We start from the raw sequence: 12,749 nt of genomic DNA on the forward strand, positions 1-12,749 counted from the left end.
CTCTCCATGCTCTCCATGCTCTCCCCCTCCATCCAAACCTCCCCCATGGTCCAGCACAGGCACCACCAGGCTGGGCTGGGCTGGTCCACAGTGCCCAGGGCTCCCCAGCACCCCTGCAGTTGCCATGGGGACCATTCATTCACCAAATTAGGACCAAAGACCACCATCCCTCCCCCACCATCCCTTCCCCACCATCCCTTCCCCCCCATCCCTTCCCCACCATCCCTTCCCCACCATCCCTTCCCCACCAGTCCTCTCCTGATGGCACCAAGACCTGAGAACAAGTGAGACCTTCTCCCTCCAAAAGCCCCACAGACCCCCAGGACAACGGGCAGGAAAAAAAAAACCAGGCAAAGCCCTGGGCAGACAATGTTTAAATGACTTTATTTTTGTTTTTTTTTTCCTCCTTTTATAAATGGGCACAGCACAGAAATAATTAAAAAAAATAGACAGTACCATTACAGTGCTAGATCCATTGGCAAAGATTATTTTTTATAGTCTTTTTTTCTTTTTTTTTTCATTATTTTTAAAGTTTTGGCCATTGAGTAAGAACAAAAACAATTAACAAACATTTTATTTTATTTTTTTGTTTCGTTTTTTAAACAGACACTATGAAGCAATTTAAGTACTAAACTCTAGAAGAGTTATGTACATACAAAAAAAAGTTCTGTTTAAGATATGTTTCCTATTAAAAATATTTACATGCATTTTTTTTTCCCCTCCCGTATTCCTTGAAAGGTACAACATTTGGGAGTGTTCCAGATTTTTTTATGCCTTGTTCTCCTGTTGGGATTGTAAATCAGCTCCAAAGAAAGACTGAAGTGGGGTCACTTGTTGGGCTTTCCTTTGAGTCCCTGAAATCTTCTGGAAAGGGATATTTTAATTTTTTTTTTGGTGTATATCAACGGATTTTTTTTTTTATTTTTATTTTTTGTTAATCTTTTTTAATTTATACAAGACCATTTCCTGGTTTATTTACAGAAGAACCAGCGGGTGATGGTTCATCCTGGAGACGTGGTGGGTGGAGTGAGGGAGAAGCAGGTGATTTTCAAAAAGTAGTTCCATCAAACTGCGCCGGATTGTTGTTTTTCTCAAGTCAGCAGTTCCTGTCTGGGTTGATTGTCAGCTGTGCTGGGGTGACTTCGACCAGGTGGGACCCACGACAGGGGGAATTTAAAGCCCAGAAAGTCCCTGGTTCCCCTCGAGGTCTTTGGAGATGCTGCGGATGAACCGTCGGGAATGTCGGGGTGGAAAAAAAATTGGGCGTCGCGGGGGGGGGGGGGATTTTTTTTACCCCCAAAAAATCAACGTCATAGAAAAAACAAAAACCAAAACAGAACAAAACAACAAAAACCAGCGAACAAAAAAAAAACCAACCAAAATTAAAACCAAAGTTTGTACACTCCAGACTGAGACTCCTCTAGAGACGGGGGGTGGGAATGTCCATGGAGCTGCAGGCACGAGGGTTGTGGGACACGCCGGAGCCACCACGGGGCCTCGGGAGCATCCCGGGATCTGCTCCAGCTCCAGCAAGCCCAAAGGCTCCTTATCCCCCACCCTGGAACACCCAGAGCCAGACTGGAGGTGACCAGGATCAGGCTGGTGCTGTGACAGGGAAGGAAGGAGCAGCAAGGAATTCATGAGGAATCCTGCATCCATCCCATGGGACGGGGTGCAAGGGCTGCAGAGCTGCTGATAAACACCACTCTTCCTCCTCCTTCTTTTCCTCCTTCTCCTCCTCCTCCTCCTCCTCCTCCTCCTCCTCAGGTGCAGAGTTCACCCTGAACCTGTTCCTGTCCCCGTCCCCGTGCCTTGCACGCACACGTATATACATATATACATATATATTAATTACATACACATATATATACATACAGACACACCACACACCCATTCCCTTGCTCCCAGAGGACCCCCAGAAGCTGCCAAGGATATCCCAGGGAGATATCCCAACAAACCCTTGGGAGCTGTCCCAATCAAAACCTTTCAGTGCTGCAAACTCGGCATCACTTTAGAAAAGCTTCGAGCCCCCTCCCTCCCTCCCTCCCTAAAAAAAGAGTGCTTAGGGAGGAAAAAAATGAATTTAAAAATCCAGTCTTGGTTTTTTAAGAGGGTTTTGTTCTTGTTAAAGCTGGTCCCTCGTAGCAGGGGTTGGAGAGGAGGGTCTGGAGAGCCAGAGACAAGGCCAGTGGGTAGCAAAGGGATCGTTGGCACCCATCGGGCAAAATAAGGAGAGAACGGGATATTTTGAGAGAAACCAGCACACCAGGGCACCCATCCAGCCCAGAGCCACCACCTTCCCTGCAGCAGGATCCCCTAAGCTTGTTTTAGTCCTGCTGCTTGTTTTTCAAAGGTTCAAAATCAAAGCGATTTCTGGAGGAAAGACACATTTCAGTCCCAGCCCTGCAAATCCCGTCCAGGCCTTGGTCCTGCTGCTGACTGGGGCCCCTCCATCCCCTGCCCTTCCCGTCCTCCCCCTTCCAGCCCCTCCTCTGGGCTCTCACACATGTTTTCTGGCCTTCCCTTCCCTCCTCCTGCCTCCTCCTTATTTCTGTGGCCCAGGAGTCCCTGGATATTTATCATTCTCCTGCTGCAAATCTGAGAGTGCCTGAGGGGCAGCACAGCTGGCAGAGGAGCCCAGCCCACCTTCCACGCTGTGCAATTCCAGAGCTTCCAAAATCCTTCAGCTGGCGAGGCCAAGAGTCCTCCTTCAGCTCCAGCACATCACACGCACACGTGGACAGGCAGAAAAGAGACGGAAAAAACAAGTGGGAAATCCTTCCTCTGCTCCCACCCCCCCTCAGGGAGCACAGCTGGAAGGACGGGCACAGCTGGGATCACCAGCAGGGATGTGTCTGTGCCCAGGGGGATGATGCCAGACAGAGCTGGCAGGTTTGGGGAGGGGGGGATGTGGGAGATGCTCAGGCTGAGATTGGAGTTAATTTTCCCAAAGATCCGCTCGGCAGCCAAACCAGCAGCTGAGGGAGGGCGCTGGGGTCCCTCCCCGCTGGGCTGTCTCGCTTCTTCCCAACCCATCTTCCCACCAGGAATGCCCCAAAAGCCCTGGAGCTCCTGAGCAGAAGCCACCCCCACCCCTCTGAGACGAGCTCAGCTGGGTAAAACTGGGGCCAAGGTTGTGGGTTCAGCCCCTGCATGGGCTTGAGCTGGGCTGGAGACTCAAGAGTCAGGCTTGATGATCCTTGTGGGTCCCTTCCAGCTCAGAAAATGCCCCCCTGCACCCCCTGGCAGCACCATGCCACCAGCTTCCACTGGGGTTTTCCCCATCCCATGGAGAAACGATGGTGGCTGAGGTTTTTTTGGAAGGGGACCTTTCGCAAACACTCACAGCCCGTGTCCAGCTCTGCCCCACCATCCCCTACCCTTGGAGGGAGGCTCAGGATCCACCACCCCCAGCAAGACAAGGCTTTTTTCCCCTCCCAAGCATCAACTCCACCAACTAACCCAGTGCCCCTGAGGAGCTGAGGCGGCAGGAAAGGCTGTGACATAACTCATAACTCATAATTCACCACCAGAAAGGCAGGCTCCAAGCCCAAAAGATGCTCTTAGAGCCTCTCTGGGCAGACAGCAGCACAGCCAAGGTGTGGAAGAAGGAGAAGAACGATGAATTAAGACTTTGATCACTTCTGATGATCACTTTAATGACCTTCACGTCTTTTTTTTTTTTGCACGTGCTCATCTCCCACTTTTAATTACTGCAAAGAAAAGGTCCTGCCCTGGCTCCTCTCCCCCCCCTCCCACTTCCAGCCCCCCTCACTTGGCAAACTGTGACGGATTTAAGTGCCAGGATTACAACTTAACACCAGCTGAGAGAGCCGAGGTTAAGCTTGAGCGAATAAAAAAATTGTATTATGGAACTTCAGACTATTAAATAGGGGGGAAAAAAAAGGAATGAAGAAGATTAGGGAAGCAGCTAAGAAAAGCAGCATTAAAAAGATTAAGCTGGGAGAGGTGTTTTTTTTCCTTTAATGCAAGCTCAAAGGATTAATTCCACGTTTTTCCAAAAGATGGTGGGTTTGGGTGGCCTTGATGCCAAGCCCAACTCATTAAATCATGAAGAGCCTTGATGTCTACCACTGCCCGCTGCTTGGGCCCCTTGGGTGGACCCAAAAGGACCAAAAATCCCCCCAGACCATCCAATTAATGAGTTGAAACTCCCCTTTGAGCAGGAAAAAGTGGCTTTTGCCCCCAGGGTGGCACCAGCCTCTTCAGCTGTGTGGACCCTCCTTCCCTCCTCATCCCCCACAGCCCAAGGAATGCCCAAGGATGGAGCCAAGGAATGGTCACACACACACTCAACACCATCTGCCTTCCAGCACCACCATCCAAGGCATCCAACGGGATCATTTCCAAGCTCCCAAGAACCTAAACCCGCGATGATTTTGAGGCTGGCAGCTCTAAATTGGGCATTTTAGAGCTGATCCATGCACGGGGCTCTGTTCCCTACCCTGAAGTAAAGCCAGGCTGTCATTTTGGGTCACACCCCAAAGGAGTGTAGCCCAAACCTCCCACCTGCCCACCCACAAATCCCATCCAACCATCCCATGCAGTGCAACGAAAATTTACAGGGATTTCATATATATAACTGTGTATGTATGTGAGTGTGCGTGTGTATATATATATATATATTTAAAATATGCATTTGGCCTCTCAAATCCCTTCCCCAAAGAAGCTCTGCTGCCTCACACCCTCCACCAAGGCCATAAAACCCCACGTCCACTGACACCCTCGGGGGACAAAGTGTCACTGGCCCCGTGCAGGTTAATCCACAACACACAAAAGAGTCAAAGCAGCTCATTTTTCGCCCGTTTTCCTGTTCAAATTGCACTAAGAGCAAAGCCAAGGTCTCCGTGGGACACCACCAAGATCACAACCGTCGTGAAAACAAAGCTCCTTGACTGCATCCCGAGCGGCGCTTCGGCTCATTAAAAGCCAACTCATTGAAGTAACTAATTGACTTCCCTGCGCAGAGCTCGCTCCTAAAAATCCAGCCTTTCTGTAAGGCACGGTTGGATCTGGAAGAGGCCCTGCTGCTCTGCACCCTCAGAGGGGAAACCAGCTCTTGGGTGCTGCTGGATTCCAGGGATCGGATGCCATCAGATGCCATCAGGCTCCCGGTGCCCCGGGGGTTATACTGGGATTTAAGGAACAACACAAGGAACACAAACCATCAGTCCTGGGTCTTTCCAGTGATGTGTAGCAGCCAACCTCTGCCTCATCTTCCTCACCTTCTGGGTGCCTCCAGGGATCCCTCCCTGACCCCCGAGGGGACAGAGTGTCACCTCTCCTTGGCATCTCCTTCCTCGTGCTGCATCTCCCGCCTTTGTTCTCCACTCCGGAGGAACCTGGGAGAGGACTGAGCTTCTCCATATCCGTCTCCACCCCTTGCCAGCTCCCCACCAAGCTCTGTTCCAAAACCAGCACTCTTGCAAGCCCAGTTTTGTTGGTCACAGTGAAACCCCAGCCTAAGCAAAGTCCCTTCTCCACCAAACCCCTCGGCAGGTTCAGGAGGTTGAAGGTCTCCGGCTGTTCCAGGGAGGTGGTGGCAGGAGGGTGGTGGCAGGAGGGTGGTGGCAGGAGCAGCAGGAGATGCCCCCGGTGCCGCTTCTTGCTGCTCCGCAAACTCTCTGAAAAGTTGATCCAAAGAGATCAATCCCAGCCTACTGGCCACATTTGTATTTATTTCTTATTTTGCCAAGAGCAAACCCCGGGTATTCCAGCCAGGTATTCCAGCCCCTTGTGCTTTTTTCCAAGGTTCCAAGCATATCTGGGAGTTGTGTCCTCTCTTCCAAGAGGAGCAGGGAGCAAGGGAATTCCTGCAAAGCAACCAACCCCGTTCAAAAAGCAAACAAAAAAAAAATAAAAGGAAGACAGAGGGAAAGAAACCTCCCTCCTTTACGAATGGAAAAAAACCAAGGAAGATAAATCCAAACCAAGCCCCCTGCGCCCCAGGACTGGGAGAAGGTGTCCGGATCCCAGAGTCCCTTGTGCTGGGAAAAGTCCACTTGACCTCCAGTCGCTGTGGGCAGCCTGAGCACCCCACCCTGTGCTCTCCAGGGCGCTCCTGGGCACGGCCACCTTGGCATTGGCTCCTTGCCCTGTCCATCCCAGCAGCGGGAAGGCCGGCGGGGTTCGCTCCGAGCTCGGCGATGCTCCGGGCACCCGACGTCTCATCACGCCAAAGATGTGTTTGCTCCTTCAGCTGTTGCGGGTTTTTGCCTTTTCAAACTCACAGTCTGATCCAAAGGAAAAAAAAAAAACAGAGAGGGAAAGAGAGGGGGAAAGAGAAGAGACCGGATGAAGTAGAGGAGGAGGGCGAGTTTGGAGCGGGGAGGGAGGGAGGGCGAGGCACGCCGGCTCTCCTTCTACGCGTAGAACTCCTCCTGCTTGTCGGGCTTCTGGTAGGTCACGTTGGCTTGTTTGGGCTCCTCCAGGGTGTAACTGCCCTCGTCCTTCTTCTTCATCCGGTAGATGAGCAGCATGACCAGGAAGGCGGCGAAGAGAGCTCCCACCACGCCGCCCACGATCACGGCTGCAACACAACACGGGGCACGGCCGTCAGTGCCACCCTCGGCCCCGGCACAGACCGGCTGGGGAGGGGGCATTTGGGACTGCAGCTCGGCTTTGTGCTTTGCACAAAGCTTTGGGAGCAGCTTTTCTCCCAAAACCTACGGTCGGGAAAGCTGACAGGGAAGGTGGGGGGGTCTAAAGGTTCGAGAGCTCCCCAGGGAGTGATGCCGAGGGCTGGTGGCACCCAAAGGCTTCTACTCCCAGCTGCACCTCAGTGGGTGATGCACCAGCACGAGGCAGCCCCTGCACAGGCTGTAACCTCACGTGAGGAGGGGCCCCCAAGAGCTGCTCATTTGGGTTCTACCCTCAGCTGAAGACCCCCAGAGCTTTGGCTGCCCCTCTGTGCCATCCTCAGTTGCTGGTGGGACACTGGCACCCCTGTCCCACCTCTGATGCCCCTCTGGCTGGGACAAGTGGCCCTCCCAGGGCATCTCCCTCCTCCCCTCAATCAGTCAGAGGTGGCTGGGTGTTACTCAGCAGCACATCTTTCCACTGACATCCTGATTTTCTCCTGGAAGCCCAGCTCATCAGGAGCAAGTTGTGCACAGCTCTGTGCTGTCCCAGCAAAAAATGGGGAGCCCTGGGATGCTCCAAACTCTCAAATCAAAGAATAGGGAGCCCTAGGATGCTCCAAACTCTCCTGGAAAAGAATGAGGAGCCCTCGGATACTCCAAACTCTCAAGGCAAGGAATAGGGAGCCCTGGGATGCTCCAAACTCTCCTGGAAAAAAATGAAGGAACCCTGGGACACTCCAAAAATCTCCCAGCAATGAATGAGAAGCCCTTGGATGCCCATTTTGGCAGGTGAGTGTGGGTTATCCCAGGCTTGGCCCTACCCCAATGCCCCGCCAAAGACCGACCCCTCTCCTGGGGCATGGCCAGCCCAAATCTCTGCCCCCCAAGCCCCCCAGCCCTCCCTCCCCCAGCCCAGGCCCCTGGTCTCACCTATCAACACCTCTTTCCTCTCCAGGATGTTTTTCTGGGGCAGCTGTGCCGCGGAGTTGCCCGAGTCTATCGTGTTGTCCAGCAGCCCCGTGTCCGCGTTCCTGCCGGGCCCGGGTCCCGCCGGGGGTGTCACCACGGCCATCACCTCGTTCCCGAGGTCGGGACGGGTCGTCTCCTCCTCCTCCCGGATCTCAAAGTCCCCGCTGGGGCCGCTGCTCACCGGGACCTCCAGCTCGTTGTCCAGGGCTGTCGTCACCTCCCCCGGCTCCATCTGGGAGAGAGGACAAGGTGGGGCAGGGGACAAGGACTAAAGGGTGGCTCCTGCCTCCGGCAGCTCCGGTGTGTTTAGAGGAAGGACATCACAGTAGCGAAGACAGGGTGGCCCTCTCAGTAGGGATAACACTGGGACGTCCCTTCCCTGAGCTGGACAATGACACTGCAGCAGCAACACAGCTGCACTTCCCGGTGCTCCCCAAAGGGCTGAGCTGGACCACTCTGCTCTGTCCCCAGCCCAAGCGCATTCAAGATGCACAAACTCTCACCTGTTGCCTGTAGCTTCCCCTAAAGAGACCCCAGAGCCCAGGCCCTCCTTTGGGCTCTCTGTCCCCTGACCCACGGGGGGATGACACAGCTCACAGGTGCCTCCTTCCTCCACACAAACAACACCAGCATTCGTTCCACAGCAACAAGGACCAGGTGCTGCTGGATGAGCACCATGGGGTCCCTTCCCTCCCCCTTTTCTCCCTTCCACCTGCTCCGATGGCTGCAGCCCTGTGCACAGGGCAGGAGCAGGAAGATCCTTCCCACCCAGGACATGGAGCCAGCCCAGATCCCTGCAGTCCCTGACCAAGCCCCCCGTCCAGGAAGGGAACCCAGCCCGGAGAGCAAACACGGGCTGGGCAGATGAGCCACTCCAATCCCTCCATCCCTCTTCCCTGCCTCCTGCACATCCCCAGGGCCAAATCCCCGCTGACCTTCCCCCTTGTCCCTGCTGAGCTGGACCACACTGAGCATCCCTGAGCCAAACTTCCCTGGGATCCCTCCTCTGTGGGGAAAACGGCTCCTTCCACGACCGCCTCGGCACAAATCGGGATGAGCAGAGCAGGGGGTGGTGAGCGGGAGCCCTCTCCATATCCTCTCCGCCCGGGGCCAGCACACGGCTCAGCGCTTCCCACAAGCAGCCGTTTGTGTGACAGAGATTAATTGAAGGTCAGCGAGAGCCCAGAGCGCTCCCCGCTCGTGTTTGTGCGCAGAAAAGAGGGACTAGTTTAGACAAATCACTCCACCTTTCAGTCAAAGCGCTCGCAAAGGGCCCCCGAGGGGCTCTGAATGCGAGACGGATCAGTGGATTAAATCCCCTGCTCAGGACACCCGACGGGCAGGAAATGCACCATCAGGCCGTAATTGAGGAGCTTTTGGGAGGAGCGTTTGGGCCTCCCACTGACAGGCCGGGAGCTGGGAAACGGTGCGGTGAGCCGGGACACCAAACCCCCGGGAAAGGTGCTCTGTCCCCGTGGGATGTGGTGCCCCCAGCCCTGCACTCCTCCTGCCTGGGGAAACTGTTCTGGAGCAGCCGGGTAAGGCAGCACTGGGCTCACCAGGACATGTGTCACACCCCTGGGTGTGACATCAGCTCTGCCCCAGCCCCATCACCATGCCCTGCCCACGCTAAACCCCCCACTCTTTAATTCCCCCCCTAACTCCCAAATGTTCCACTCTCTGCAGAGCTGGAAGAGCCCAACCTGGCTTGACCTCCCTCTGAGCAACTGGCCCAGGACAACTCAACCCCAGAGGCTTCCCATGGCCACCTCTTGGCTCCACACGTGGCCCACGAGCCCCTCAGAAGGGTCCTGCCTCCTACCTGGGGGGCTTCTGTGGGCAGCAGCGTGGCAGGAGCGGGTGGCAAGGCCGTGCTTTTTTCTGTGAGCTCTGCAGTCCTGGAGCTGGTGGGTTTGGGCAGGGACCTGGGCTTGGCTGTGCTGGTGGGGACAAGGCGTGACGTGGCCACCTCGGTGGGCGTGCTGGTCTCGGGGACGGCCGTGGTGGGAGTCTCCAGGGTGGTGGCCCGGGTGGTGGCTGCCTTGGTGGCAAAGGGGGGCAGGAACCTCCTGGTGGTGGTGGTGGTGGTGGTGGTGGTGGGCTTGGCCGTGGCCACGGTGGTGCTGGTGGTGGTCGTGGCCTGGGGGGTGGTCGTGGTGGCCGCCGTGGTGGTCGTGGTGGTCGCCGTGGTGGTCGGGGGGGCGCTGGGAGTGGTGCTGGTGGTGGTGGTGGCTTTCCAGCTGGGGATCACCGGCGTGTCTGTGGTCCTGGAGACGTAGAGGACGCTCGTGGTCTGCCCGGGGGTGGTGTCCTGGGCGGGGGATGGCTCCAAGGGGGTGGCCACGGGCTGCACGGCGGTGACGGGCAGCGCGGCCGCCGTGGTGGGCGGCGGCACTGCCGTGTCCGTGGGGAGGCTCATGGCTGTCTCCAGCCCCAGCTCCTGCTCAAAGTCTGAAACGGGTGGGAGAAGAGAGAAAAGTGAAGCCACTGCTGCCTCAGAATTTCCCAGGGCTGACCTGTTCCCGGCCTCATCTCCCAAAAATAGAGCACGGAGTGGTTCCAGGCTCAGCTAAACCAAGGGCTGCAGAGCCCCTCTCTGGGGTCTGTGAAAGCTCCACAACACGTGCTCCTGTCGTAGAGCTCCTGCTGAAGGGCTGATCCTGCCCAGCAGGGCCAGAGACCGAAATCCCAGAATCACAGAATCGACCAGGTGGGAACAGACCTCTGGGATCATCAACCCGTGACCCAACCCCACCTTGTCACCCAGCCCATGGCACTGAGTGACACGTCCAGTCTGTGCTTAAACACCTCCACCCCCTCCCTGGGCAGCCCCTTCCAATGTCCATGGACACCGAGGCACTTGAGCCCAACCTCGGGCACAGCTCCCTCTGCTTTTGTCTAGGAGAGGGCAGGAGGTGGAGATGGATGAAGGGCAATCCCCTCCCTCACATCCCACGGCAAGAACCTCCCCAGCCCCACCAAGCCCAGAGCCAGGGACCCTTCCCAGGAGCCCCACAGGCACTTACAGCCCGAGCCCGAGCCGGAGTAGACGTCGTCCAGCTCATCATCCCCAAAGGGATCGTCGTCCCCAGAGCCCTCCAGGTCCACGGGCCTCTCGTAGTTCTCATTGCGCCAGCGCTGAGCCTGGGGCCGAGGGGAGAGACAGTGAGCAGCTCCAACCCCCAAATCAGGGCCAGTGACACCAAAGCAGGGCCAGTGACACCAAAGCAGGGCCAGTGCCACCCCAGACACAGCTCCAGCCCCACAAAACCAGTGCCAGTGACACCAAATCAGTGCCAGTGCCACCCCAGAAACAGCTCCAGCCCCACGAAACCAGCTCCAGCCCCACCAAATCAGGGCCAGTGCCACCCCAGAAACAGCTCCAGCCCCACAAAACCAGCTCCAGCCCCACCAAAGCAGGGCCAGTGCCACCCCAGAAACAGCTCCAGCCCCACAGATCAGGGCCAGTGACCCCAGACACAGCTCCAGCCCCACAAAACCAGCTCCAGCCCCACCAAATCAGGGCCAGTGCCACCCCAGAAACAGCTCCAGCCCCACAGATCAGGGCCAGTGACCCCAGACACAGCTCCAGCCCCACAAAACCAGCTCCAGCCCCACAAAACCAGCGCCAGTGACACCAAATCAAGGCCAGTGCCACCCCAGAAACAGCTCCAGCCCCACAAAACCAGCTCCAGCCCCACAAAACCAGTGCCAGCCCCACAAAACCAGCGCCAGTGACACCAAATCAAGGCCAGTGCCACCCCAGACACAGCTCCAGCCCCACAAAACCAGCTCCAGCCCCACAAAACCAGCGCCAGTGACGCCTCGTGGGACAAGGCACGGGTTAAACGCAGCAGGGAAGAGCAAGACCGAGGGAGCAGGAGCACAGACAACCCCCAGAATCGTGTTTTCCCCCCAGAACAACTCCCAGCAGACATTTTGTGGCGAGCTCGCGCCGACTCCGATGACATCTCCCATCGGAAAAAAAGCCCCTCTGGAAAAGGGGGGGGGCAAAAAACCCAGCGACTGCTTTTGGAAACCGGCAGTAAAACGCTCAGTCTGGTTCCCCAGCTGGCTGTTGTTTCGTTCTCGGTGATTTTCAGGCGTCCGGGCTCTGGTGTGACAGGAACACACCGTCAGCTGCCACAGCTTGGAAAATCTGGATGTGAAACAATATCAGACTTCAAATATTCCCCCGCTCTGCGGTGCTGCTAAAACACGGCGAGCCCTCGCTAGCAGGGCTCTTAAACATCTTGTTTTGCAGATCAAAGTGTCTCCTGTTTGTGTTGCAAGGAAGCGGTTTGACACTTCATTACAAGGCAAACAAGGAGGCTTTGATCTGCGAGATCGCATCAGATGTTTCGAGATGTAACGAGCCAGGTTGGTGCTTCAATTTAAAATGAGGGGGTTGAAGGGTCCCCTTCCCCTTTCAGAGCCTTTTACCTCCTAAAAACAGCTCGGGGTTTCTTTGTTTTCATTCCAGGTTGGAACAAAAAGGAGTTTTGAGAAGTCGGGAGGTCTCATACCACGGAAATTTAGGACATAACTCGTGGTTTGTCCCCACAACCCTTCTCCTGGAGCCCATCAGACAGCGAGGGAGGGAGAATCCCACGGTGAGATGCCCAGGGCTGGGAGGTGGGAGGACGATCCCAGGGGCTGTGAGCTGATCTCACGGTGCCCGAGGAGGTGTCTGCTGGCCAAACCCTGCCCAGGGGTCCTGCAGAGGTGCCCCCTGTGTCACACGCTCCCGGTGACAGTGTGAGAACATTCCCGGGGCCATAAATCTCTCGGGAAGGTCAAGGGGAGTCGGGCTTTTAAGTACCTGTCTCTCCTGGAAACGCTGCTGAGCTTTTCCTGGCTGGATCTGTCCCAGCTCTCCCCTGTCACTGCATCCCCTGGTTGTGTCCTGCCAGTCTCCAACACACCACAGGGTTTCCAAACCGCTGGGAAATTCAGTCTTTGCCCCAGAGACGAGGCACCATCCTGGAGTTTCAAACACTAAAGGAGTTTGTTTTCCACCAGAATTAATGCCCAGGGAGCTGGGAATTGCACAGCCCTTTGCTGAGCCACAGAGGCCAAACCCCATGGTGGCACAAGGCTGGGGATGGCACCCAAAGGAACCCATAAATATGAGACAGGCCACCAAAACTGGTGGGGCAAACACAAGGAAAAAAGTCA

General features: G+C 55.9%; 1 protein-coding gene across 1 annotated transcript; it reads right to left on the reverse strand.

Moving 5' to 3' along the window:
• Window positions 1–368: 368 nt before the first annotated feature.
• Window positions 369–11,084, reverse strand: SDC3 (syndecan 3; the record flags this gene model as incomplete). Its single annotated transcript, XM_017830554.1, has 4 exons — window positions 369–6,550; window positions 7,533–7,803; window positions 9,394–10,022; window positions 10,598–11,084. Coding segments are annotated over 4 exons (1,554 nt in total), but the record flags the coding sequence as incomplete, so codon positions are not given.
• Window positions 11,085–12,749: the final 1,665 nt, after the last annotated feature.

Source organism: Lepidothrix coronata, unplaced genomic scaffold (genome assembly GCF_001604755.1).
Source record: "Lepidothrix coronata isolate B3197 unplaced genomic scaffold, Lepidothrix_coronata-1.0 Scaffold180, whole genome shotgun sequence".
NCBI classification, from domain to species: Eukaryota; Metazoa; Chordata; class Aves; order Passeriformes; family Pipridae; genus Lepidothrix; species Lepidothrix coronata.